Below are 27954 nucleotides of genomic sequence, written 5' to 3'. Positions count from 1 at the left end.
TCAACACACCTTGATCAGAAGCTCCACCCTCTTACAACACTAACCAGAAAGACACTGACTTGTTATTTCTCTTTTCTTTTATGCTGATTTTGTCTCGACAAAAGCAATAAAGAATCAGTGATCAGTGGAGTACGAAGGGGGAAACTTTACAGAAGAATTTGACAAGTTTCTTTCTGAACAAGTTTGTTTCTGATCTTTGTGATTCTCATGGTGATTCATTTTTGAAACCGTTGATCAGAAAGTGAAAGTAAAGTTTAGATTGCTGGAGCTCAAACAGTGAAAATGGATTCACTAAATGTATCTGAAGAAGAACTTTCTTGTCCTGTGTGTCGTGAAATCTTCAAGGCTCCTGTTATTTTATCATGTAGTCACAGTTTCTGTAAAGAGTGTCTTCAACAGTTCTGGAGAATCAAGGAATCTCAGGAGTGTCCTGTCTGCAGGAAAAGATCCTCAAGAGATCCTCCTCCAGTTAATCTTGCGTTAAAAAACTTGTGTGAGTCGTTCCTGAAGGAGAGAAATGAGAGGCGTTCATCAGGGTCTGAGGAGATCTGCAGTTTACACAGTGAGAGACTCAAACTCTTCTGTCTGGAGGACAAACAGCCTGTGTGTTTAGTGTGCAGAGATTCAACACAACATGACAATCATAAATTCAGACCCATCAGTGAAGTGGTTTCATCATATAAGGTAAGACAAATGTTTCTTGATTCACATGTAAAGAATCATAACGAGTCATAAACCCAGATCGTTCTGGTTGCTAACGTATCCTCGGTTCACCGAGATCACGAGCAACGTTTTATGGGGAAAACGTTTTTCCCCAAATACTGAAGCCTGACACATCTCTGCACCTGCACAGACAAATTGCTTTTGAGTCCGCCAAACCGGATGGGACTGACTGCCTATTTAAGTCGCGCTAAAATAAATTTTCGTCTGAATTTTTCTACTAATTAGCGGAAACATCGACTTGCGTACAGTAGCACGACAAATTGCGCAATGCTCGTTATTTCAGGGAAACCAGTACGTTAGTAACTGGAACGTTCCCTTTTGATACGGTTCACTCGCCTTGCGTCAGTAACTGACACTATAAGCTAGGTTTATACTCCACGCGTCCGCACGAGCGCGAAGGTGCGCGCGGCAAAAATGACGTCATTGCGGTGTGGGCAGTCGTGCGCGTTGGTGCGCAAGACCCCATTTCGCTTGGCGTTGTGCGCGACTTTTTTGTCTGGCTGAGCTCGAACTTCTCACCACACCGGCACCCAGTTTGCATGTCTAAATTAGTTGCTTATATTTAAAAAAATGAGCATACAATAGCATAAAAGTATTTTTAATGAACCGTATTTTCAGTCCATGTTTAATAAAAAAAATTCACGAAACTTAATGTTTTGTTTTGAAAATATTTAAGAGATCATTCATTTAGTTGTATAGCCTATATACGTTTTTATATCCACATATTTTTCTCTAATGTCACAAGTAAAAATCTCAGGGTTTACTGGATTTTACGATTCTTTTTGTAGTGTGGTATTGGTGGTGATGTACTAAAATAAACATTGTCACGTGTGTATCTTCATCTCACCGCTGATTCCTGATGGTTAGAGGACAATTACTCGAGTCGCCCTCTGTCGTTTCACAGAATAGTACAACGGCGAGCGTCCATCCATCTTCTACCGCTTATCCGGGACCGGATCGCGGGGGCAGCAGTCTAAGCAGGGATGCCCAGACTTCCCTCTCCCTAGACACTTCCTCCAGCTCTTCCGGGGGGACACCGAGGCGTTCCCAGGCCAGCCGGGAGACATAGTCTCTCCAGCGTGTCCTAGGTCTTCCCCGGGGACTCCTCCCGGTGGGACATGCCCGGAACACCTTCCCGGGAAGGCATCCAGGAGGCATCCGGAAAAGATGCCTGAGCCACCTCAACTGGTCAAATGACCATAGGTGAGAGTAGGAACGTAGATTGACCGCCTTGCGGCTCAGCTCCTTCTTCACCGCGACAGACCGGTACAGGGACCGCATTACTGCAGAAGCTGCACCGATCCGCCTGTCAATCTCCCGTTCCATCCTTCCCTCACTCGTGAACAAGACCCCAAGATACTTGAACTCCTCCACTTGAGGCAGGAGCTCTCCACCAACCTGAAGCGGGCAAACCACCCTTTTCCGACTGAGAACCATGGCCTCGGATTTGGAGGTGCTGATTCTCATCCCAGCCGCTTCACACTCGGCTGCAAACCGTCCCAGTGCATGCTGGAGATCCTGGTCTGATGAGGCCAGCACAACAACATCATCCGCAAAGAGCAGAGATTAAATCGTGTGGTCCCCAAACCTGACCCCCTCCGGCCCCTGGCTGCGCCTAGAAATTCTGTCCATAAAAATTATGAACAGAACCGGCGACAAAGGGGAGCCCTGCCGGAGTCCAACATGCACCGGGAACAAGTCTGACTTACTGCCGGCAATGCGAACCAAGCTCCTACTCCGGTCGTACAGGGACCGGATAGCCCTTAGCAAAGGGCCCCGAACCCCATACTCCCAGAGCACCCTCCACAAGATGCCGCGAGGGACACGGTCGAATGCCTTCTCCAAATCCACAAAGCACATGTGGATTGGTTGGGCAAACTCCCATGAGCCCTCCAGCACCCTGTAGAGGGTATAGAGCTGGTCCAGTGTTCCACGACCGGGACGAAAACCACACTGTTCCTCCTGAATCCGAGGTTCTACTATCGGCCGGATTCTCCTCTCCAGTACCCTGGCATAGACTTTCCCAGGGAGGCTGAGAAGTGTGATCCCCCTATAGTTGGAGCACACCCTCCGGTCCCCCTTCTTGAAAAGAGGGACCACCACCCCGGTCTGCCAGTCCAAAGGCACTGTCCCCGACCGCCACGCGATGCTGCAGAGGCGTGTCAGCCAAGACAGCCCCACAACATCCAGAGACTTGAGGTACTCAGGGCGGATCTCATCCACCCCCAGTGCCTTGCCACCGAGGAGTTCCTTGACTACCTCGGTGACTTCAGCTTGGGTGATGGACGAGTCCGCCTCCGAGCCCTCAGCCTCTGCTTCCTCAATGGAAGACGTGACGGCGGGTTTGAGGAGATCCTCGAAGTATTCCTTCCACCGTCCGGTGATATCCCCAGTCGAGGTCAACAGCTGCCCACCTCTACTGTAGACAGCATTGGTAGGGCAATGCTTCTCCCTCCTGAGGCGCCGGACGGTTTGCCAGAATCTCTTCAAGGCCGACCGATAGTCCTTCTCCATGGCCTCACCGAACTCCTCCCAGGCCCGAGTTTTTGCCTCCACAACCACCCGGGCTGCAGTCCGCTTGGCCCGTCGGTACCCATCAGCTGCCTCAGGAGTCCCACAAGGCAACCAGGCCCGATAGGACTCCTTCTTCAGCTTGACGGCATCCCTTACTTCCGGTGTCCACCACCGGGTTCGGGGATTGTCGCCTCGACAGGCACCGGAGACCTTACGGCCACAGCTCCGAGTGGCCGCGGTGACAATGGAGGTGGAGAACATGGTCCACTCGGACTCAATATCTCCAGACTCCCTCGGGATCTGGTCGAAGCTCTGCCGGAGGTGGGAGTTGAAGATCTCTCTGACAGGAGATTCGGCCAAACGTTCCCAACAGACCCTCACAGTACGTTTGGGTCTGCCGAGTCTGTCCAGCTTCCTCCCCTGCCATCGGATCCAACTCACCACCAGGTGGTGATCAGTTGACAGCTCCGCCCCTCTCTTCACCCGAGAGTCCAAGACATACGGCCGGAGGTCGGATGAAACGACCACAAAGTCGATCATCAACCTCCGGCCTAGGGTGTCCTGGTGCCATGTGCACTGATGGACACCCTTATGCTTGAACATGGTGTTCATTATGGACAAGCTGTAACTAGCACAGAAGTCCAATAACAGAACACCACTCGGGTTCAGATCAGGAGGGCCGTTCCTCCCAATCACGCCCCTCCAGGTGTCACTGTTGCTGCCCACGTGGGCGTTGAAGTCCCCCAGTAGAACGGTGGAGTCCCAGTCGGAGCACTTACCAGCACCCCTCCCAGAGACTCCAAGAAGGCCGGGTACTCTGCACTGTCGTTTGGCCCGTAGGCACAAACGACAGTGAGAGACCTATCCCCGACCCGAAGGCGCAGGGAAGCGACCCTCTCGTTCACCGGGGTGAACTCCAACACATGGCGGCTTAGCTGGGGGGCTATAAGCAAACCCACACCAGCCCGCCGCCTCTCACCATGGGCAACTCCAGAGTGGTGAAGAGTCCATCCTCTCTCGAGGAGTGTGGTTCCAGAGCCCAAGCCGTGCGTAGAGGTGATCCCAACTATCTCTAGTCGGAATCTCTGAACCTCACGCACAACCTCAGGCTCCTTCTCCGCCAGAGAGGTGACGTTCCATGTCCCTAGAGCTAGATTCCACATCCAGGGATCGGGTTGTCTAGGACCCCGCCTTCGACTGCCGCCCAATCCACTTAGCACCGGCCCCTTATGGTCCCTCCTGCAGGTGGTGGGTCCACGGGAGGGTGGCCCCACGTCGCTCCTTCGGGCTGAGCCCGGCCGGACCCCATGGGGGGATGCCCGACCACCAGGCGCTTGCATACAAGCCCCAACCCCGGGCCTGGCTCCAGGGTGGGGCCCCGGATGCGCCATACCGGGCGACGTCACAGTCCTCGTTTTTTTTTGCATCATAAGGGTTTTTGAACCGCTCTTAGTCTGACCCATCACCTAGGACCTGTTTGCCTTGGGAGACCCTACCAGGGGCATATAGCCCCAGACAACATAGCTCCTAGGGTCATTCGGGTACTCAAACCCCTCCACCACGGTAAGGTGGCAGTTCAAGGAGAGGACGGCGAGCGTGTCAAGTATAAACACCTCGTCCGTTTGGGGAGGTGCGCGCGCAGTCTCCGGAGACTCGCGCTGCGGAGCCAAGCTAAAGTATTAATAAGGCTATACTCGACGCGTCCGCACGAGCGTGAAGGTGCGCGCGGCAAAAATGACGTCATTGCGGTGTGGGTGGTTGTGCGCAAGACCCCATTTCGTTTGGCGGTGTGCACAGCTTTTTTTGTAACAGCGTGTGCGGCTCCACATCCGAAGATGCACGACTTAGAGCCGAATCTGGCCGAGCTCGAACTTTTCACCACACCGGCACCCAGTTTGCACGTCTAAATTAGCTGCTTACATTTAAAAAAAATTGCATACAATAGCATAAAAAGTATTTTTAATGAAGCGTATTTTCAGTCCATGTTTAATAAAAAATGTTCACGAAACTTAATGTTTTGTGAAATTAGAAAATATTTAAGAGATCGTTCATTTAGTTGTATAGCCTACATACGTTTTAATATCCACATATTTTTTTCTAATGTCACAAGTAAAAATCTCAGGGTTTACTGGATTTTACGATTCTTTTTGTAGTGTGGTATTGGTGGTGATGTACTAAAATAAACATTGTCACGTGCAGGGTGGGAATTATACCGCGGCCACGCGGCCATGGCCGCCGTTGCCCTACACTTTGGCCTTCATGCCCCGTGAAAAAAAAATCATCGTACGGCCACAGTGGCCTGTGTGCCCTGGCCCTGTCCAAGTTCCACCCAAGTAGTCTCTGAACTTCAATTAGTTTGTGGATTCGCGCAGGTGCTGTGTCATAATCACATCGATGATCTCACGCATCAAAACAGCAGTGCAAGAAGCATGTAACGTCAGCACCAACAGAAGAACGACACTCTGTTGTCGACACTGGTGCATAGATATATACACTAGATTTCGCCTTGGCTACGGCATTCGTTAGTGAACTGCCGTGGCCAAGGCGAAATCTATATGTCTATCTATGCACCAGTCTGCGCACACGTCACACAGCAGGAAGCGCGGGCGCCCTCAGATCACTTGGACGTCGCTGTGTTACAAGAGGTAAAAACGATATAAATACTGTTCGTTTTCTCACACAAACCGCTCGTTTCGTGTCTTAGGCCATCAATGTGTACTTACGATGGGGAATTGTTTAATTTGGACGATGGGGAATTGTTTTAATTTGGACTCTGTGGATGCTCTTTGAGACCGTGACCATAGACCTGCATTATATGACTGACAGACAAGAACGGTTTGACCTAAAAATATCAAAATCTATTTGCTAGTAGATAAGTGCCCTTTTCAGAAAAGGGCCCTATGCAAGGTTCCAGAGGTAACGGCGTCGGCGCACTGAAGCGTTTTTTTTTTTTTTATAGTTCAAAGTTACTATAAGATTTAATGTTATTACCTTGACAAACTATAACTTACATCATTAAAAAGATATAAGACTCACGTTTCAGTATTTGACCACTATTGTATTCTGAGAAATTTATATTGACAGTTATGTCTTAATTTGTGTCAGGAGTTATGAAATGCAAAAATGAGTCGATACCTTTAATATGAATTATGAGCGTCAGACGCTCCCATTCATAAAAAACTCCTGTGCTGTCGTCATGAAAGCGATTCACAAAACAACGTCCCTCACAGCTTTTAGCTCAAAAGTGTGCAGATTTGGAGAAATATTGATATATTCTCAGTTTACATCAGATTTCAATTGACAGGAATAGCCTAATATTTTATTGAATTTATAGCCAAATGCGTCGATGTAATCATTATGAGCGCTGTATACTGATGTGCTGTGTTTTCAATTCATACCAGCAGCCTGAGGGCGCTCTACTGAACATTATAGTCCATATTTGAAACACATGAAGAAGAGTGTTCGACAATGCAGGAAATTATTAATTTATTGGCATTTGTGTTGTTTCTGAATGCTTTTATTGGCATTTGTGGTGTTTCTGAATGCTTTTATTGGCATTTGTGGTGTTTCTGAATGCTTTTATTGGCATCTATGTTGTTTCTATTGTTGTGTGAGGGTGTATACCTTCTGGATGTAATGGCGCTCTTTCTCTCATAAAATTTTTTTTTTTTTTTTTTATTAAAAAAGTCATAATCCATGTCTTATTCCAAATTAGGATGTTATGGTATCAATCTGAATGGGAAAACCATCGAATTGTACGATGGCCTTTGTGCCCTGTCATATGGCCTTGGTGCCCCTAAAAAAAAAAAAAAGGTGGAGGCCAAATGGCCTTGCCCCTAAAATTACATAATTCCCACCCTGGTCATGTGTGTATCTTCGTCTCACCGCTGATTCCTGTTGGTTAGAGGACAATTACTCGAGTCGCCCTCTGTCGTTTCACAGAATAGTACAACGGCGAGCGTGTCAAGTATAAACACCTCGTCCGTTTGGGGAGGTGCGCGCGCAGTCTGCGGAGACTCGCGCTGCGGAGCCAAGCGAAAGTATAAACAAGGCTATACTTGACGCGTCCGCACGAGCGTGAAGGTGTGGGGAAAGACCCCATTTCGCCTGGCGGTGTGCACAGCTTTTTTTGTAACAGCGTGTGCGGCTCCACATCCGAAGATGCACGACTCAGAGCCGAATCTGGCCGAGCTCGAACTTTTCACCACACCGGCACCCAGTTTGCACGTCTAAATTAGCTGCTTACATTTAAAAAAATTAGCATACAATAGCATAAAAAGTATTTTTAATGAACAAAGGTCCATGTTTAATAAAAATGTTAAGGAAACGTAATGAAATGTTTAGTGAAATAAGAAAATATGTAAGAGATCGTTAATTTAGTTATGTTGTATAGAGATTCTCATATCCATATATTTTGTTTTGTCACGAGTAATAATCTCAGGGTTTTCTGGGTTTTACACAATTCTTTTTGTAGTGTGGTATTGGTGGTGGTGTACTAAAATAAACATGTCACGTGTGTATAGCTTTCTTCTTCTCACCGCTGATTCCTGATGGTTTAGAGGACAATTACTCGAGTCGCCCCCTATCGTTTCAAAGTACAACGGCGAGCGCGTCAAGTATAAACCAAGCGGCAACATTCTAATCTGAAAAATGAAGCCTACCCGGATGTGCGAAAAACTGCAATACATTGAAAATCCGCTAGGGGCAGGTCCCAAAAGGGAGCAAATGTCCATAGACCCCATGTTAAAATGTCCGTTTTCACAGCATAAATAAATGTTTTTACAGGTTGGTCCCATGGACTTTTATTGTATTTTTCGATAGGTTCCGAGGGCCTGACAACTGTGAGGGGGGTGAATTTTTTTCTAACTCGTTAGTTTAGATCGTATTTAGATATAAAATGTATGACAAATAAGGACGTGGTTAACTTTGATTGACAGCTTGATTGACAGCTGATAACGAGCATAGGCTGCCGAGTAGAATTCCTGAAATTTGACGTCTCGGCCATGATCTGACACAACACATCATACCACCTCTGTATCCTTTCTGAACATTTGTATTGAAATATCGTACATAAAATGGGTTGCTCTGCTATAAACTGCACTAACCGACACTGTAGGAGGACTTCGCTCCATTTTTTCCGGTAAGTGACATTCCACTACTAAGGCCGCGAAATTTAAAAATACTACTGTTATTGTGTCACGAAATGTAGTTTTAAGAGTTTTTCAGTTGACAATGTAGTTGTTTAAACCTCAAATCTGTGGTTTATTTATAAAGATAGCGCCTATTTAAAAATGTTATCTAACAGTTTCGGAGTTGTGAGATCCAGCGATCACCGGGCGCTCAGCGCTCATGTACCCCGCCGAGAACAGCCTTACCTCGGCTAGTGCTTCTGACGTTCGCCGCTGGATCTGATGTCTTTAGTCTAGTGGTTAAACATGAGAATAATTCGTCTTCTGTATATCTAACGGGCGATCTTTGGTCTCATTAATCTATAATTTGTTCCTTGGCAAATCGTTTTGGCTGAGGGCAAAGTGAAGTTTCATAACTTAATATATGCTATTTAACTTTAACGTTGCAGCCTGCTGTATGTTTGACTGAATCGTTTACTTTATTTCTTGACTTGTATAACGTTAGCTTCTTATAGCTTTTAAAAACTGAAATTTAACAAAAAGAGACAGGGTTGCGTCATTTAATTTTATATAGCCTATGTAAGAATATTTTAAAATATATAAATTTACATTAATTATTATTGTTATTATAATAATATACCACTTATAATATACCACCGCGGGTCCACCGGCCGGCTCAGTCTCACACAAAGCCCGCCCTTTTACCCATATATGGATTGGCCAGAAGGTGGGCGGGGTTAGGATTTCCCAAGATTTTCCAAGATGGCGCCGCCCATACCCCCCATAAACGGCCTCAAAACCGTTCTTCAGAAAGTCTATGGGTGATGTCACAGACGCTTTGTCCATATTTTTTACAGTCTATGGTATAAACGTCTCGTCCGTTTGGGGAGGTGCGCGCACAGTCTGCGGAGACTCGCGCTGTGGAGCCAGGCGACAGTATAAACAAGCCCTTATGGAGAACACATTTCAATAGCGCCGTGTTACTAGCGCAGAACAGAAGAGAGCTTTATGACCTGAGCTCTAAAGGGCGTGGAAAGCACCTTAAGGCCCGTTCACACCAAGAACAATATCTGCAAAAATAACTATATTAGCGTCCACATCAGCGGACGATATTGTTCTGTTTATTCTAAGCGTGTGCTTGTCTTCTGCTTTAAATGCTCATTCGTTACAGCAGGATGGATTCTGATTGGCTGTCAATGTTTTTATCGTTTTTCAGCTGGATAAAATCGTTCTGAAAATGATTCCAAAAATATTGTTTCTCTGTGCCGTTATCGTTATAGCTGTGGTGTGAATCTGCTATTCTTTAATATTGAGAACGATTTTTAGAACTATATCTTTATCATTATCTTTATAGTTATCGTCCTTGGTGTGAAAGGTCTTTTAGGCACATAGCCTTGTCTTGGTCTAAGGACGACTTTACTGTCGATTGGCCCAAACTCAAGGCAGAATGCGTCCACTGATAGATGATAGGCTGATAGGCTGGAAACCTCCAGATCAACAAGAGCGGCCACATGTGGAGACTGTAAAGTTCCATTTTGTAAAACATCTTTTGCCCAAAATGTTTTTTCTGTGAAAGGAGCCAATCTGTGGAACTGTCTTCCGGCAAATATTAAGACTTTAACTAAACTGTCCACCTTTAAAAAACTAACAAAAGCCTGGTTCATACAGCAGCAGCAGTGTGATCATGCCATATGAGATGTGTAGCTGGGTGTATATGAGGTTTGCTTCTGTGTGAGTTCCAGTGAATGTGTTTATTTATTATACTTATCACTCTTGGTGCTAACTGGTTTCTGGACATTTCATTGTATTCGCTGTAATTTTTTATTTTTTATTTATTCATTATCTTGACTGTAAAAAGCTCTTCTAGGGACAGGTGTTGCGAATTAGCCATGGCTATAAACACTGTGATACATGCATCAGATTGTTCTTTATGTAATAATCTATGTTTATTTTGTATCTGTCCCTATTCAAATAAACAATAAATAAATAAAATAAATAAATAGAGCCTGAAGATCACCCACTCGCTAGACTGATGCCCAACTGAAACAGATGGGCCGATTTCCAGGGGACCAGGGCTTTGATACAGGTGGGACGCGAGCCTTTAACCAGTGTTGTAATGGCTGCATATGTAACAGGCCCAAGGGGAATACTGAGGAGGCTACTGCCATGAGACCCAGTAGCTTCTGGCCATCCCTGATTCTGAATGACGTCGCTAGCCTCTGAATTTTCAGAGAGCGCTCCGGGGAAATCCAGGCCCGCATTTGGGCCGTGTCGAAGACGACCTCCAGGAACGAGATGCGTTTGCTCTGGGACAGTGAGCTTTTGCTTAGATTGATCCTCCTGAACCCCAGACTTTACAACTGGCTGAGGAGCAAAGATCTGTGTGCGCATAGTTCCTCTTTCGATTGGGCTAAAAGCAGCAAATCATTGAGGTAATTCAGGATGCGAACTCCCATCTGCCTCAGGGGGGAGAGGGCCGCATCCACGCGTTTCATAAAAGTCCACTGCAGAACCGAACAGACCCGAGGGAGAGACGGGGAGTCCAGGAGGGCTGTCTTGTCTGTGTCTTTGATCTCCGTCAGTTTCGGTCAAAGGTGGAGCTCGAGTACCACCAAACTGGCCATGGCACGACCAATCGCTTGGGCCGTAGACTTAGTGGCACGCTGGGCGAGGTCGACGAGGCACAGCTCTATGAAGGCCGCCGGGTCAAGACCAGTTTCATCCATGGTGCAGAGAAGCTTGGTAGACTTGAAGAACTGCCATTGTGTGAGGGGCAGATCCAGCTTGACCATTCGCTGCATACTCTCTCTGAATTCTCTTTCCACGAGGGCAGATCTAGTTCTGCATGGCTTAGGGCCGTAGGCGGGCAGAGATACGCAGTGATGGTCTCTCCTTTCAGCGCGACTTAAATATGCTTGTCCGATTTGGCGGGCTGAAAAGCCATTTGTCTGTACAGGCGCACAGACATGACCAATCAGGCTTCAGTGTTCAGTGTTGATCTGATTGAACAGGGCTACAGTGATCAGGACTGGTTGTGTTTAGTCCAGCTGAACTACATTATAAATGCAGTTTCATAGATTTGAGGGATTAGTAACTACGGGGGAAAATACATTTTCACGCCGGCCCAGTTGGTATTGGAGAACTTTTTTTGTTTCAATAAACAACACTGTCATTTACAACCTGTACTCTGTGTTTACTCAGGTTGCAATTTCTGAATCAATTTAGTATGAGATGTACACAAAAACAAAAGAAATCAGGATGGGGGCAAATACTTTTTTACTGTATTATATGATCATATCACTGTATTGTCTTCTCTTCACTGTGATCTGGTGTTTTAATGTATTTTTGTTCGATTCTAGGAGGAGCTCAATACAGCACTGAAGTCCTTACAGGAGAAACTTCAACACAATGAAAAACTGAAAGCAGAGTTTGAGAAAACAGTTCAACACATCAAGGTGAGGAAACAGAAACGAGTGTCATTTTCCTTACTGCTGTTGGATCATTATATACAGTTATGATCTGATATAATGGATACCAGTTTATTATTTCTGTAAATGACTAGCAGCAATCTGCTTCTGGATCCGTTTTATGTCGGGTATCCGAGTTTATCTTTGATATTAAAGGAGACATATCATGCTTTTAAATCGTTCCTTTTTACATATAAATCATACATTTGTGGTCTATATAAAGCGGAACAGCAATGCTTGGGTCTGAATTCATCATTATTATAGCTCCACAGGCCCCTTTTCTACCCCTTATCTGATGTGCGTCTGAGAGCAACTCGTTTTGGTGCGGTCTCTTTAAATGCAAATGAGACACTTCATCCCCCGCCCCCTCTCCAGGTTGCAGAGGTGACACTCGGTTCAACTCCACCCCGTTCGGCCATTTTTGTAGTTTGATAGCAGAGATACGATTATCTAGCGGCACAGAAACTTATGTAATAAATAGAACCTTATTGTAAAGTGTTACTGATTAGTTATACTGTTCACAGAGTAAACGCAACAACGTATCTGACTTGCAACACACACACAGCTACAGCTGTGCTCACTCAAGGTGATTTTATTAATTAAACAACCAATTACAAATGTACACACCCCCATTACTCATGTGCCATTTCATTCAGCTCAATCAACTCAGACATAAATATCAATCAATAAAGAGACAAAAAAAAAAAAAAAAAAAAAAACATAATACACATTGGGTCTCATTCATGAAACATTCGGAAATATACGAGTAAATATGTGAGTGATTTGCGCGTAAAGAGACATTCCCGAAAATTCTTCTCCTGATTCACAAACACTTCTTAAACGTCAGATGTGATAGTGAAACGTGTGTATGCGTTAATGAATACCAATCAGTCGTAAATGGGACGCGCGTGCACGCTCATTCTCAATTACCATAAATCCCGCCCATTAAATTCGACTGACAACTGTATATGGGCATCATATTATGACACCAAACGAAGGATTTCAACATGTCTTCTCAAAAGCGGATAAAAAAGAAAAATTTCTCAGATGCAGAAATTGAAGTTTTAATATCTGAAGTTCATTCAAAACGCAACATTTTATTTTCAAGCGTTCATAGTGGCGTATCAGGTCCTAAAAAAAAGGAAGCTTGGCAGCATATTACAGATGCAGTTAATGGAGTTTCATCTGTTAATCGAACAGTCCCAGAAGTGAAAAGAAAATGGTTCGACATGAAGCTTGACTGCAAAAAACGAATTAGTTCACTTCGAAATATTATTCAAACTGGAGGAGGACCACCCTCATCATCGAGCATATTGACATGCGATGAACGCATCATTAGCATAATTGGCGAAACCTCTCTGTCGGGTATAATTCCCGATGGTGACAGTGATGAAACCCCTTTGCAGGAAAGCACTTCAGCACAATCTGTTGGTAAGGCTACATTTCTTTTCTTTTTTTGGGGGGCCAGCTGACATGGTAAAATAAAAATATATAATTTTAGAGGAAATACACAAAGCAGTTTATTTGAGCAGATTTTACTTTTTTGTAAAGACAGACAAATGCCAACTGTGTCCACCCATGAGACCACTGAAGCGGCAACCGGATCCGTTCATCTCACGGCCCCTGAACCGGTATATCCAGCAGCATCCCGCAGTGTTGCCTCTGCACAGAAGACGGCTTTAAGTCAGGAAGTGCTGGATAAGCAAGACAAAATTTATCAAGCTGTGCTGGCAATAAATGACACATTAAAAGAAATAAATGTAAGCCTACGAGAAATATGTGATGCTATTTACTGAAACTATTTTGTGCGCTTGCTTTTTAATGCATACTCTTAGAAACATAGAATTAGTTTCTGTCGCTTTGCAATTGCAGCAAGAGGTATGTCTATGTGTCGGATAGCCAACCTTGGAGGCACCATACCATGATCAGGTCTAATTATATCCTCTGGGTCTGGCAGACCATGTTCCATGGCAATGTTGTGTAGAACAGAGCAGGCCAATATTATTTTGCAAACCTTTTCTGGTCTGTATAACAGTGTACCACCTGATGTGTCCAAACACCGCCAGCGCCCCTTTAAGATACTGTTTGTGCGTTCAATAACTGACCGAGATTTTGCGTGTGCTTCATTGTATGCCATCTCCTGCTGGCTTTGGGGATTTATCAATGGGGTCATGGTGTCAGGGGATAACCATTGTCACCTGAGTGTAGGGGAGGGGAGGGAAAGTGTCAAATATTTGTCAAATGTTGTGAATAAATAAAATTGTACATACCAATTAGCCATCCGTCTGTAACTGCACCACTGTCCAGACGTCTAGCAACTGAGCTGCTCCGAAGAATGAAACTATCATGAGCACCACCCGGCCAGCGGGCCACTACATTAAGTAGTGCACATTTAGCGTCACAAATTAGTTGCGCATTGATGGAATGATAGTTTTTCCTATTCAGAATGTGTGTGCAATCAATTGCTCCTATTACGTTTGGCAGGTTTGCAATAGCAAAGAATCTTTGCTTCACCTCAAACTGATGGACACGGTTATAGGGGAATTTTATATATTGGGGCATTAGCCCTATTATGCAATCAAGAACATCTGGGATGATGCAACTCATGGATGACTGAGATATCCCTGACCTGTCTGCAATCTCCCACTGGAATGTTCCTGTTGCCAAAAAACCAAGCACGGACAACACCTGCAAGTGTGCTGGAATGCTGTGGGATCTTCTAGTTTGCCTTCTAAGATTGGCCTCCAACATATTGCATAAATGCAAAAGAACTGGTCTGGGTAGCCTGAAACGACTAATTAACCAGTCATCATTCTCGGCAAGTAAGTCTGCGCGGTCTCTGAAAATACGCCTTTTGCGCAGCGCTTGATCTGCCAAATCTAGTAAAAGCGCTATGTCAGCCATCGTAAATGTTTCTTGTTATGCCTGATTTGGGCATTTTATAGGAAAAAATTTCCGTAACAATTAAGGGTTATTAGTTTGCCCAGCCCTATTGAAAGCAATTAATTATTTGATTAAAGTGTTCCGTTTGCAGATGCTATTACTGGCTCCCATAGTAAAAGTAAAAAGAAAAACCGTATGTAATTACTATATAATATTTTTTTCAAAATGCTGTGTAAATATGTACCCGATTACGGTGAATTAAAAGGCAGCCTTATTAATGAACAAAACGTTCGGATGTTAAACGCACTATTTACGCGTGGCTGGGAGCAGGTGTAGATTTCTTTCGTACCAACTAACATTTGGGAAATACGAACATTTTAATGAATCCGAAAATTTACGCCAGAACCACTTTACACACGATTTACACAAAAATTCGTTCTGCTCGTGTTTCATGAATGAGACCCATTGAGAGCACACGGTTAACACCCCCACTTGCTCTCACATTGTTAACAGAGTATAACGCATCATTTTCCAAAAATCAATGCATCAAACTTCATCAACTTACACTTGGTTGCAGGCTTTGTCAACACATCTGCTACCATCTCATTAGTGGGACAATACACTAATGTAATGCCACCATTATTTACAGAAGACCTAATAAAATGGTACTTGATGTCTACATGTTTGCATCTTTGCCTGCTCATGGGATTTTTTGCTAAGGCGATTGTACCTTGATTATCTTCATATACCTTAGGTTGCGAGTACTGACATGTATCAAGATTTTCCAACAGTTGTTTAAGATAGAGACACTCCTGTATGGTTGTGGCTAGGGCTATATACTCTGCCTCACAGGTAGACAGTGCGACAGTTGGCTGTTTCTTTGGTTTCCATGAAATCAAAGCACCACATTCAGTTAGACTTACACAATAGCCTGTTGTACTACGTCTGTCATTACTAGCCGCCCAGTCTGCATCACTGTATGCTCTTATTCCCAGTGTCTCATTACATTTTCTGTAACACAGTTCTTTGTCAAGTGTACCTTTAAGATACCTCAGTACATGTTTAACTGTGGACCATTGCTCAACAGTTGGCTCTGTGAAATATTGTGACAGTTTGCTTACAACAAAACTTATATCAGCTCTAGATGGACAAATAGATGAGGCTTCCCACTGCCTCTCTATATTTTTTCACATCAATCATCTTTTCGGCATCATTAGTATAGTCAAGTTTTTGTTCACAAGGAGTCGATCTAGGTTTGCAATCCTGCATGTTAAACCTTTGCAATATTTTTGTCACATATTTTGCTTGTGACATTCTCACACAGTTGTCACTCTGGTTAAAATCAACACCTAAAAAATGCCTTAATTTGCCCAAGTCTTTCATTTGGAATCTTTCAGTAAGCATGTCCTTCACACGTCTAAGAACATTTTCATCACTTGCCACAATCAACAAATCATCAACCCATATTACAATGATCACTTTTTCATTGGCTGTTTCCCATGTATACACACAATAGTCAGCTTGATTCTGCACAAAGTGGTTTTTGGTCAAGTACTCATGTAGTACCTTGTTCCAGTTTCTGCCCGATTGTTTTAACCCATACAATGACCTTTCCAATTTACAAACCAATTTTTCATTTGTGCCAGATTTTACTTCAAAACCCTCTGGCTGTTCCATGTAAATTTCTTGATGTATTGGTGCGTTTAGGTAGGCAGTTTTTACATCCATGTGGTGCAAAATCAGATTTTCTTGTACTGCTTTTTGTATTATCACTCAGATACTTGTCAAGTTAGCCGTAGGGGAAAAAGTCTCTTCATAATCGACACCTCTCTTCTGGCTGTATCCCTTGGCTACATAACGTGCTTTGCACTTTTCAGATCCATCTATGTTATTCTTAATCGCATAAACCCATCTACCCCCCCACTGCTTTCTTACCTACAGGCAAACTACTTAGGGTAAATGTGTGGTTTCCTCTAAGTGACTGCATCTCCTCATCCATTGCAGTGACCCACTCTTTTGATCTGTCCGAGGTTACAGCTTCTGTGAAAGTTACAGGTATATTACATGTCACTCTATAACAGTAATCTATGTTGATCTGCACCTGATCAGTTTCCTCATCAGATGCCTGTTGAGAAACATAGTCATGGAGATAGTCTGGCCTCTTCCTCACTCTAGAAGGGTATCTTGGAGGCTCAGGCATAGCTTCAACTGATTGGGTCTGAGGACTACTACTCAGTTCCTCCTCTTTGACTGAAACCTGGTCACTTGCTAGACTTGAATTTACATCCTGCCTAGTTCAATTGGCTTTCTGCTTCAGAACATCATCATCATCATCATCAACAATGCTAGTCTGAGTCTGTTGCTCAACACGGGTCTTAGAAAGAAACTTAACTAACCTGTGCTTTTGTACTTTCCTGCTGTCAGGGAAATAGACAATGTATGCTGGACTGCTTTTATCATAACCAATAAAAACACCCTTTTCACATCTTGGATCCAGCTTTCTTTTATCTTGTTTATAAGCAAAACACTCTGAACCAAACTTTTGCATCCTGGCAAGATTGGGCCGTCTCCCTGTTAGCATCTGAACTGGTGTATGTTTGGTGCGTCTGTTAAAGCACCTGTTCCTGATTATGGCTGCGGTCTGCACTGCATAAGGCCATAAATCTTTAGGTAACTTACTCTCTATCAGCATGCACCGTGCCATGTCAAAAAGTGTACGCCAATTTCGCTCTGCCGTACCATTTTGGTGGGGAGAATATGGCGCAGAAGTCTCGTGTCTAATACCATTCTTAACCAACAGAGTTTTGTATTGCTTTGCAGTAAACTCAGTGCCATTGTCTGATCGAAGACGCTGAATTTTACCATATGGGGCCATATCGGCAAGAAACCTCTCCGTTGCTTGTTGTGTCACTTTTACTTTTAAGACTATATACAAACACGGCACTGGTAAAATCATCAGTGACCGATTCAGACGTCTCCTGAGTTCACTGTTGGAAAGATCAGTTGTTTTAACCATTCATTAAAATTAATCGGTTCAAAGGAGTCATTAGTTCACGAATTGGGCGTGTCATGCGCGTTGTGTGATTATCCCAGCAGTTAGGACATGGACATCCAAGATTTGTGTCAACACAGAAAACATTTCATCATTGGATAGTTTTTTCGTTTTATTCACGAGTTCACACTTACATATAATTTGAATGGGTAAGTTTAATGCGTATATGGCGTGCTGTCCGGAGGGAGGGCTCCGAGCTCGGAATTCAGCCCGAACCCAGAGTACTCCCCCCGTATGTAAGTGTTTAGTACTAGAAGTGTGGAGAAGGGGTGGTGGAGGGATGCTGCAAAAACTGTCAATGGAATGAGGTGAGACTGCTGAGTATTTATACCTCTCACCATTGATTGCTGAGTGCTTTCCACTTGTGTTAATTATCTGAACGTGCTCCTCCCGAACCTTGTTAATAAAACATCATTTCACGAGTTCACACTTACATATAATTTGAATGGGTAAGTTTAATGCGTATATGGCGTGCTGTCCGGAGGGAGGGCTCCGAGCTCGGAATTCAGCCCGAACCCAGAGTACTCCCCCCAAAGCTAAAGCAGAGGACAGCCGCCGGACTAAAGATCCCCCAAATGAGTGCCGAGTTGGCGGGCTGGTATCTCAAGAAGGCCTGGATGCTTGACCGGGAAGGCCCGTAATGGTGGCTCCCTGCCCGGCTGACGTCCCCTGTTGGTCTGTAAACGGGAGCGGTTGTAGTTTACAGAAACAGGAAGGTGGGTGCTTGCCTCTGAGATTTCCTCGCACTGCGTTGCTGGAAGAAAGGAGAAAACATTAGTACTCTACTGGGGAAGTTCTCACTCCGTCCACTGTGAGACCAATGCTCGCTGGACGGAAAGGAAACAGGAAAGTGAGTGCTTGCCCGGGAGATTCTCTCATTGCATCATTGGATGAAAAGAGAAAACGTAAGTGCTCCGCTGGGAAAGTTCTCACTCCGTCCACTGTGAGACCAATGCTCGCTGGACGGAAAGGAAACAGGAAAGTGAGTGCTTGCCCAGGAGATTTTCTCACACTGCATCATTGGATGAAAGAGAAAACGTAAGTGCTCCACTGGGAAAGTTCTCACTCCGTCCGCTGTGAGACCAGTGCTCGCTGGACGGAAAGGAAACAGGAAAATGAGTGCTTGCCCAGGAGATTTTCTCACACTGCATCATTGGATGAAAGAGAAAACGTAAGTGCTCCACTGGGAAAGTTCTCACTCCGTCCATTGTGAGACCAATGCTCGCTGGACGGAAAGGAAACAGGAAAGTGAGTGCTTGCCCAGGAGATTCTCATACTGCATCATTGGATGAAAGAGAAAACGTAAGTGCTCCACTGGGAAAGTTCTCACTCCGTCTGCTGTGAGACCAATGCTCGCTGGACGGAAAGGAAACAGGAAAGTGAGTGCTTGCCCAGGAGATTCTCATACTGCATCATTGGATGAAAGAGAAAACGTAAGTGCTCCACTGGGAAAGTTCTCACTCCGTCCGCTGTGAGACCAATGCTCGCTGGACGGAAAGGAAACAGGAAAATGAGTGCTTGCCCAGGAGATTCTCATACTGCATCATTGGATGAAAGAGAAAACGTAAGTGCTCCACTGGGAAAGTTCTCACTCCGTCCATTGTGAGACCAATGCTCGCTGGACGGAAAGGAAACAGGAAAGTGAGTGCTTGCCCAGGAGATTTTCTCACACAGCATCATTGGATGAAAGAGAAAACGCAAGTGCTCCATTGGGAAAGTTCTTACTCCGTCCACTGTGAGACCAATGCTCGCTGGACGGAAAGGAAACAGGAAGGTGAGTGCTTGCCCAGGAGTTTCTCATACTGCATCGCTGGATGAAAGAGAAAATGTAAGTGCTCCACTGGGAAGTTCTCACTCCGTCCGCTGTGAGACCAATGCTCGCTGGACAGAAAGAGGAGACAGTAAAGAAGAGACAGTAAAGAAGAGAGAGTTTTTTTTTTTTTTTTTTTTTTTTTTTTTTTTTTTTTTACTCGATGAGGGTTTGGTGAGCTTTTTTAATATGGAACCGGTTGGTCCTGATGTAGCTTTGGAAAGCATCGGAGGACCATCTCCCAAGGGCTTGAATCTGCTGTTGGGAGAGGCCTTTTTGGGCTGCTGAAGTTGCTGCCCCGATGCGGAATGAGTGACTTGAAAAATTCTTTGCTGGAACGCCTGACTGTTGGAGAACGGATTTGAGGTGTTTCTGGAACCAAAAACGTGTCACGGGTTTTTTGGATTCATCTAAGAACAGGGGTTCCAGAGGAGATTTAGCCTGAGAACTTCTCCATTGCAGATATGCCAGAATTGACTGGTATGGTTGGATTTGCGAAGCGAGGTTAAAAATGTAGATGACCTTTTTTGGTTTGGTCAGTTTTACTTTGTTTAATCAAGTATTATAGGAGACATCACTGCTGTGGCAGTGGAGAAGATTAGCCGGAGTAAAAGAGCTCCAGTGGGAGCATAGGAGACAACACTGCTGTGGCAGTGGAGAAGATTATCCAGAGTAAAAGAGCTCCAGTGGGAGCATAGGAGACATCACTGCTGCGGCAGTGGAGACATTAGCCAGAGTAAAAGAGCTCCAGTGGGAGCAGAGGAGACATCACTGCTGTGGCAGTGGAGAAGATTAGCCGGAGTAAAAGAGCTCCAGTGGGAGCATAGGAGACATCACTGCTGTGGCAGTGGAGAAGATTATCCAGAGTAAAAGAGCTCCAGTGGGAGCATAGGAGACATCACTGCTGTGGCAGTGGAGAAGATTATCCAGAGTAAAAGAGCTCCAGTGGGAGCATAGGAGACATCACTGCTGCGGCAGTGGAGACATTAGCCAGAGTAAAAGAGCTCCAGTGGGAGCAGAGGAGACATCACTGCTGTGGCAGTGGAGAAGATTAGCCAGAGTAAAAGAGCTCCAGTGGGAGCAGAGGAGACATCACTGCTGTGACAGTGGAGACATTAGCCAGAGTAAAAGAGCTCCAGTGGGAGCAGAGGAGACATCACTGCTGTGGCAGTGGAGAAGATTAGCCAGAGTAAAAGAGCTCCAGTGGGAGCATAGGAGACAACACTGCTGTGGCAGTGGAGAAGATTATCCAGAGTAAAAGAGCTCCAGTGGGAGCATAGGAGACATCACTGCTGTGGCAGTGGAGACATTAGCCAGAGTAAAAGAGCTCCAGTGGGAGCATAGGAGACATCACTGCTGTGGCAGTGGAGAAGATTAGCCAGAGTAAAAGAGCTCCAGTGGGAGCAGAGGAGACATCACTGCTGTGGCAGTGGAGACATTAGCCAGAGTAAAAGAGCTCCAGTGGGAGCAGAGGAGACATCACTGCTGTGGCAGTGGAGAAGATTAGCCAGAGTAAAAGAGCTCCAGTGGGAGCAGAGGAGACATCACTGCTGCGGCAGTGGAGAAGTTTAACCAGAGAAACAGAGCTCTAGTGAGAGCGGAGGAGACATTACTGTTGCAATATTAGAGAAAATTATACCAGAGAAATTGAGCTCCTCCAGGACCAGAGGAGACATCACTGCTGCAGCAGTGGATAAACTTACCTGGAGAAACTGAGCTCCCACAAAGGGAGGAGGAGAGTGGGGCTTAGCGGACCGACGCGAGAAAAGGAGGCGAGATGAAATCCTTGCAGGATTATGCACATTGAAGTTTAAGTGATCGAGCAAAGATAACAGTTTGCGTTTAGAACAATTTTGATTATCTGAAGTTTATTTAGTTAAGTACAAAAGAGACGGTTTATGGTAAAAGACGAAGCTTGCATAAATGTAGGCATCTTGTATTTATTTAACTGTGTTTCAATTAAGGATTACTAATCTCTTGGCATGAAACACATTGCTTTTATAGCCTACTTTTTTTTTTTTTTTTTTTTTTTTTTTAAGAGATTTTGCAGATAGATTGCAGGACAGTGTTAACGATAGGTTCGTAATGATTCTGTGATCAATCTGCACGTAACGTGCGACCTACTGTAGTAAATCATTTGTACAGAAACAATTTAAAACGTGCATTCCCCCAATCAAATTTGTATACAGATGCATGACTGGCTCGTGACTCAAACAACTGAAGCAATGTCAAGCTCAACCAAGACAGTCACGAGAAGGGCCGAGCTGAGCACTCACTGAGTTGACCCAGCAAACGTTGAGTATGGACTGGCCGGAACTCAATCTGCGGCGCGGCGCGGCTTACTTTAGGGCCAGCTGTGGCAGCCTGGCGAAGGAGGAAGACCCTTCCCTCGCGTGAAGAGGGCGGCATTGCCTTAGCCTACTAACCATTTCTCTAATGGCGGGAATTGTTGTATGGACCGGTGTAGAGAAATACGCGGAAGGTGATCGCGGATGTTTCGCCCGCGGTTATGATCCCGTTTGTTAAGCCTGACGCCCGCGATGTTGGTCAGAGGATTGCGGCAGAGGTTCTTCAAAGACGAGAGATTATTCATCGGATGGGAAATGCTCGATTCGGACCTGTTAGGACGATACTGTCTGGCTACATGCTGCAAAAACTGTCAATGGAATGAGGTGAGACTGCTGAGTATTTATACCTCTCACCATTGATTGCTGAGTGCTTTCCACTTGTGTTAATTATCTGAACGTGCTCCTCCCGAACCTTGTTAATAAAACATCATTTAAAGTGTTGTTTTATGTCAGCTGAATGCCCGGAACGCTTTTCAGAAAAGATAAGGCAACTTATTTAGCACAATTCACACGGTAATTCAGGAAAAAAAAATCTCCAAATGCTCCACATGAAACTTTGGTCTTCCGACCTCTTACCACCGTGTCGATTTATTTTGATTAATATGTGCGAGGGAGAGAGAGCAAGACAGCGCTTAGTTTGGAGACGGTGAAGTCTTGTTTACACTTTCGCCTGGCTCAGAAGAGAGAGAGTGCGCGCGACCGGTTAAACATGCGCCCTGTCACAAGCGCGGCAGTTCATCTACATTACTCATCGATCAAATAAGACTTTGGCGGGACAAAAGATCGCTTTGGCGGGCGCTAAAACAAGTTCAATGCAGGAAAAACCCTGTTATTGCAAACGGCATAATTTGTCTCGTTTCCTAAAATAAAGCCAATAAGCTTTAGATCAAATCACTTTGACGTCATGACGAAAGTTTTGAGTTCACAGTCTATAGCTGGGACTCGGAGCAGGAGCATTGATAACATTGAGGAATCGTTAACGTCGAGGGCATACAATATCGATTGTTCATAAAACTTAGAACCGGTTCTCGAGTGGAACCGGTTTTCAATTCCCATCCCTAGTCATAACACTCAACAACAGTAATACTGCTACAGACGTGTACTTAAAAAAAAAAAAGACAAAGGTACTGCTAAACCATGACCACCGTGTGTTTTAAGTAAAGTACTTTACTTTTTTTAACGTTATTTACAGCTTACCGAAGTGCTCTGTTCATCGTCTCCAAAGATAGAAGGAATTGACCCCTCAATCAGACGAAGTCTATCGGCAAATCCTTCTTTATACTGGCGGAGGTTGCTGAAGTAACGTTAGTTATCCTTGAAGTGCTTCGCGCACACAAAAATAACTTTACCCACAGATGTGGGTACATTTCCGTGAAAAATAAAACTCAACCAGGCACTTCGAAGAGGTTCTGATGCTGGGAGACGGTGTGATGAAGCGTGTGGGTTACTACATCCAACAACTGAACATTTTGACTTACCCTCTCGTAACTTCTGCATCCTTGAGCTTGGACTACAAAATCACAGCGAGAAATAAATATGGCGGATTGCTCGAAGTGTTGGGCCGGGAGTCGATGTCCTTATTTGGCAGTTCAGCTGCAAATACTGTGACGTTATTGTTCAAAAAAACGTAATAGAGAATAGAAAAATCGGAACAGGTTGCAAATTATGACCAAAACAGAATATAAAGATATCAATGAAGCACCTGAAGAGACTAATTTCAACTTTTCTGTACTTCTAAACACTCCAAATATACAACAAAATGCATTTAAGGGCTAAAAAAGTGGATTTAGCATGATATGTCCCCTTTAATGATGTGTCGATTGAGATGATTGAAGTGAATGTGATCTGATTTCAGTCTCAAGCTGAGCACACAGAGCGTCAGATTAAACAGCAGTTTGAGAAGCTTCATCAGTTTCTCAGAGATGAAGAAGAAGCTACAGTCACTGCACTGAGGGAGGAAGAGGAGCAGAAGAAGCAGAGGATGAAGGAGAAGCTGGAGGAGATGAACACACACATCTCAGCTCTTTCACACACAATCAAAGACATGGAGGAGATGATGAAAGCCAATGACGTCTGCTTTCTGAAGGTCTGATTTCAGATCATTGGTTGATTGATTGATGATTGATTGAGTTCTTGATGATTAATGGTGTGTTTGTTCTGCAGGAGTTTCCAGTATCAATGGAAAGGTGAGTGATCTGCTCCTGTCTCTGGTCTCTCTGGTTCTGATCCAAAGCCACTGCAGTTCTGACTCCTGAATGTTCTTCCAGAGTCCAGAGCTCACAGCCGGATCCACAGATGGCTTCTGGAGCTTTGATTCATGTGCCACGATACTTGGGCAACCTGCCGTTCAGAGTCTGGAAGAAGATGCAGGACATCGTCCAAAACAGTGAGTCTGACAGCAGGAGATCTGAGCTGGACATGATGGATGGATGGAGAGTTAGAGGCTCTTCATGACAGAGATAGATAGATAGATAGATAGATAGATAGATAGATAGATAGATAGATAGATAGATAGATAGATAGAATAATAATAATAAACTCGGGATAATAAATTAACTCGGAACTGGGCAGATGCTAACATAATTAACATGTTGCTAACATGATGGTAGCACAATTAGCATTTTTTTAACATGATGTTAACACATTTATCTTTTTGCTAACACAATTATTGTGTTCTTAGCATTATGCTAACATTATTATCATTTTGCAAGCATGCCTTTAACAAAATGCTAACAAGATTAGCATGTTGCTAGCATAATGCTAACACGATTAGCATTTTGCTAGCATAATGCTAACATGATTAGCATGTTAATAGCATAATGCTAACACGGTTAGCATGTTGCTAGCATAATGCTATCATACAATTAGCATGTTGCGAATAAGATGCTGACATGATTACCATGTGGTTACCATGATATTAGCATGATTGTCATATTTTGCCAAACAAGATGCTAACATTATTTGCATGATTCTAGTATAATGCTAACACAACCACCATGTTGCTTGGATGTTTTAACAAGAGGCTAAAATGATTAGCATGATGCTAACGTGATTAACATGTTGTTAGCATGGTGCTAACATGATTAACATGCTGCTACTGTGTTTTAGTAAGCATTTTTGACATGTTTCAACACTTAGCTAATCACTATTAGCATGTAGCTGTTCTGCAAGCATGTGTAGCATGATGGAAGTCCTGTTTTGCTAGCATTAGCTATTAGCCAACCACCATGTCTCTACGATGTTCTGGTGCAGAGATATAGGTCTTGCTGAACAGTTGCTAGGGTACCTTGTTTAGTTGCTAGGGAGTGGCTTGGCAGCTGCCAATGATGTTACTTCAAATGCTGCTTGCCAGTATGAATGATATAAACCAACCACAACTCCTCTATGACATTCAGATGGTGGATCGTTAAACGCTGATGATAAAAACGAGTGTGAAACTAATAACAGCGCTGACAGTGATCAGAGGAACATGTGTTTGATCAACAGGACGAGTGTCATAATTCATAATAATCTGTGTTGGGTTCACTCTTGATCATTATATGAAGATCAGAATAAAAGCATCTGTTGATTGTGTCTCATCAGCTCCTGTGATTCTGGATCCAAACACGGCGAGTCCACGTCTCGTCCTGTCTGATGATCTGACCAGTGTGAGATACAGCGTGATCAATCAAACTGTTCCTGATAATCCAGAGAGATTTGACTGTCATTACTGTGTTCTGGGTTCAGAGGGTTTTAACCAAGCGGCAACATTCTGATCTGAAAAATGAAGCCTACCCGGAAGTGCGAAAAACTGCAATACATCGAAAATCCGCTAGAGGGAGGTCCCAAAAGGGAGCAAATGTCCATAGACCACCATGTTAAAATGTCCGTTTTCACAGCATAAATTCATGTTTTTACAGGTTGGTCCCATGGACTTTTATTGTATTTTTCGATAGCTTCCGAGTGCCTGACAACTGTGAGGGGGGTGAATTTTTTTCTAACTCGTTAGTTTAGATCGTATTTAGATATAAAATATATGACAATAAGGGCGTGGTTAACTTTGAGTGACAGCTTGATTGACAGCTGACAAGGCAGCGCCACGGAGAATGACAACAAGAAGCGCCATTTTTTAATAGAGTTGACATATAATACTACTGTTTATGTATCATGAAATGTAGTTTTAAGAGTTTTTCAGGCGAGAATGTAGTTGTTTAAAGCTCAAATCTGTGGTTTATTTAAAGATTTATGAAAATTTTATCCATTTGATCCAGCGATGACCGGGCGCTCGGCGTTCATGTACCCCACCTGGAGAAGTCTTTCATCGGCTTGACGTTATGAGGTTTGCCGCCAATGCCGCGGACTCTGGCGTCTCTTTAGTGGTTAAACATGAGATATTGTGTATATCTATATCGTCTTGTGTATATCTAATGGGCGATTTTTGGTCTCGTGAATCTAAATTTTTTTCCCTGGACAATCGTTTTGGCTGAGGGGAAGTTTCATAACTTTATAAGCTATTTAACTTTACCGATGTAACGTTATAGACTATAGAGCGCTGACTTTGTATGTTTGACTGAATTGTTTGCTTTATTTGTATAGCTTCTTATACCTTTTACGTATACTTTTATAATGGCTAATATTGATAAAACTGAAATTTAACAAAAAGAGACTGGGTTGAGTTTTGTCATTTTAAATTTTAATACAACGAAGATGATCTGTAATGTTGTTTACTGCAAAATCTGTTGTTTAGTACAAATACACATATTGCCTGGACCATAAAATGTGTAATATTTTTATATTATATTTAAAATGAAAAGAGGCAGGTTTGTGTTTTATATTTAGTTTTTTCATAAATAGGCAAACGTTATGTGCAGTTGAATATAATCAATATGCGTTGCCTGAACCACATTTGTGTGGCTATAATGTTTAAGATTTCTTTAAATGAAAACGAAAAGAGTTCGTATGGTGTTTTATAACATATTTCGTTGCCTAAAATAAGAGATAACCGAAGTAGCAGAGCGAGCTGAGTGACGCGCGCTGCGTCCTTTACCCATATATGGATTGGCCAGAAGGTGGGCGGGGTTAGGATTTCCCAAGATTTTCCAAGATGGCGCCGCCCATACCCCCCATAAACGGCTTCAAACCCGTTCTTCAGAAAGTCTATGGGTGACGTCACAGACGCTTTGTCCATATTTTTTACAGTCTATGGTTTTAACTCAGGAACACACTGCTGGGATGTGGAGGTTAAACAGAGTTCATGGTGGACTCTTGGAGTAACTACAGCATCAAACCAGAGGAAGAGATGCACTGATGTCTGGAGTGTGCAGTATTGTCAGTACGGACTGTATTCAGATTCTGGTTTTCGTGTTAATCAGGATCTTGATCATGTGAGAGTGAATCTGGACTATGACGGAGGAACAGTGTCGTTCTCTGATCCTGTAACTAACACACATCTACACACACTCACAACCACCTTCACTCACACACTCTTTCCATTCTTCTATAATTATAGTTCTTCCTCTCTGAGGATCTTACCGGTCAATAGTCAGTAAACGTCACTCCTGTAGATCTGGATCTTCCTGCTTTCATCATGTTTCCAATATTTAATCCATATCACATGAGTAAGAGTGCTGTTGATCTGAATATCAGTACGGTGGCTGTGATTGGGCCGTGATGATCACATGACTGATATCCAGCACTACAGCAACACTCAGATCAATAAACAAGAAGTTTTCATTTATATTCCACTTCACACAATTAGACCGATTAGAGACCGTTTTAGCATTCATGTTTTCAGGAGAATTGACATTTACCAGATTATTTCAGTCAATGTGTGTTTATTAATTTCTAAACTTTTTGCATCATAATTATATGATTATATATCATATTTTTTTCTTGTATTACATCAAATCACTGAAGCAGTAAATTCTGCACATTCTCAGTGTTTGTTCAACATGAGACTAAATGAATAATTATTTCAGTTATAGAGGAGAAATGATCATTTGTTCATTGGAATAAATGGATGTAAAGGTTCTTGCTGATAATCTTGTGT

At 43.8% G+C, this 27954-nt stretch overlaps 1 protein-coding gene across 1 annotated transcript; it reads left to right on the top strand.

Annotated features, from left to right (window-relative positions):
* The first annotated feature begins 132 nt into the window (after positions 1 to 132).
* On the top strand, positions 133 to 27954 carry LOC311278768 (zinc-binding protein A33-like). The gene is made up of 7 exons (XM_084389795.1): positions 133 to 684; positions 11726 to 11821; positions 23782 to 24012; positions 24090 to 24112; positions 24194 to 24312; positions 25509 to 25655; positions 27105 to 27954. The coding sequence occupies exons 1-7, from the start codon at positions 283 to 285 to the stop codon at positions 27452 to 27454; spliced, it is 1368 nt and encodes a 455-aa protein (XP_084245921.1). The 5' UTR covers positions 133 to 282; the 3' UTR covers positions 27455 to 27954.

This window comes from Rutilus rutilus (genome assembly GCF_951802725.1).
Source record: "Rutilus rutilus genome assembly, chromosome: 19".
Taxonomy (NCBI): domain Eukaryota; kingdom Metazoa; phylum Chordata; class Actinopteri; order Cypriniformes; family Leuciscidae; genus Rutilus; species Rutilus rutilus.
This window is presented reverse-complemented; position numbering and strand designations above follow the sequence as displayed.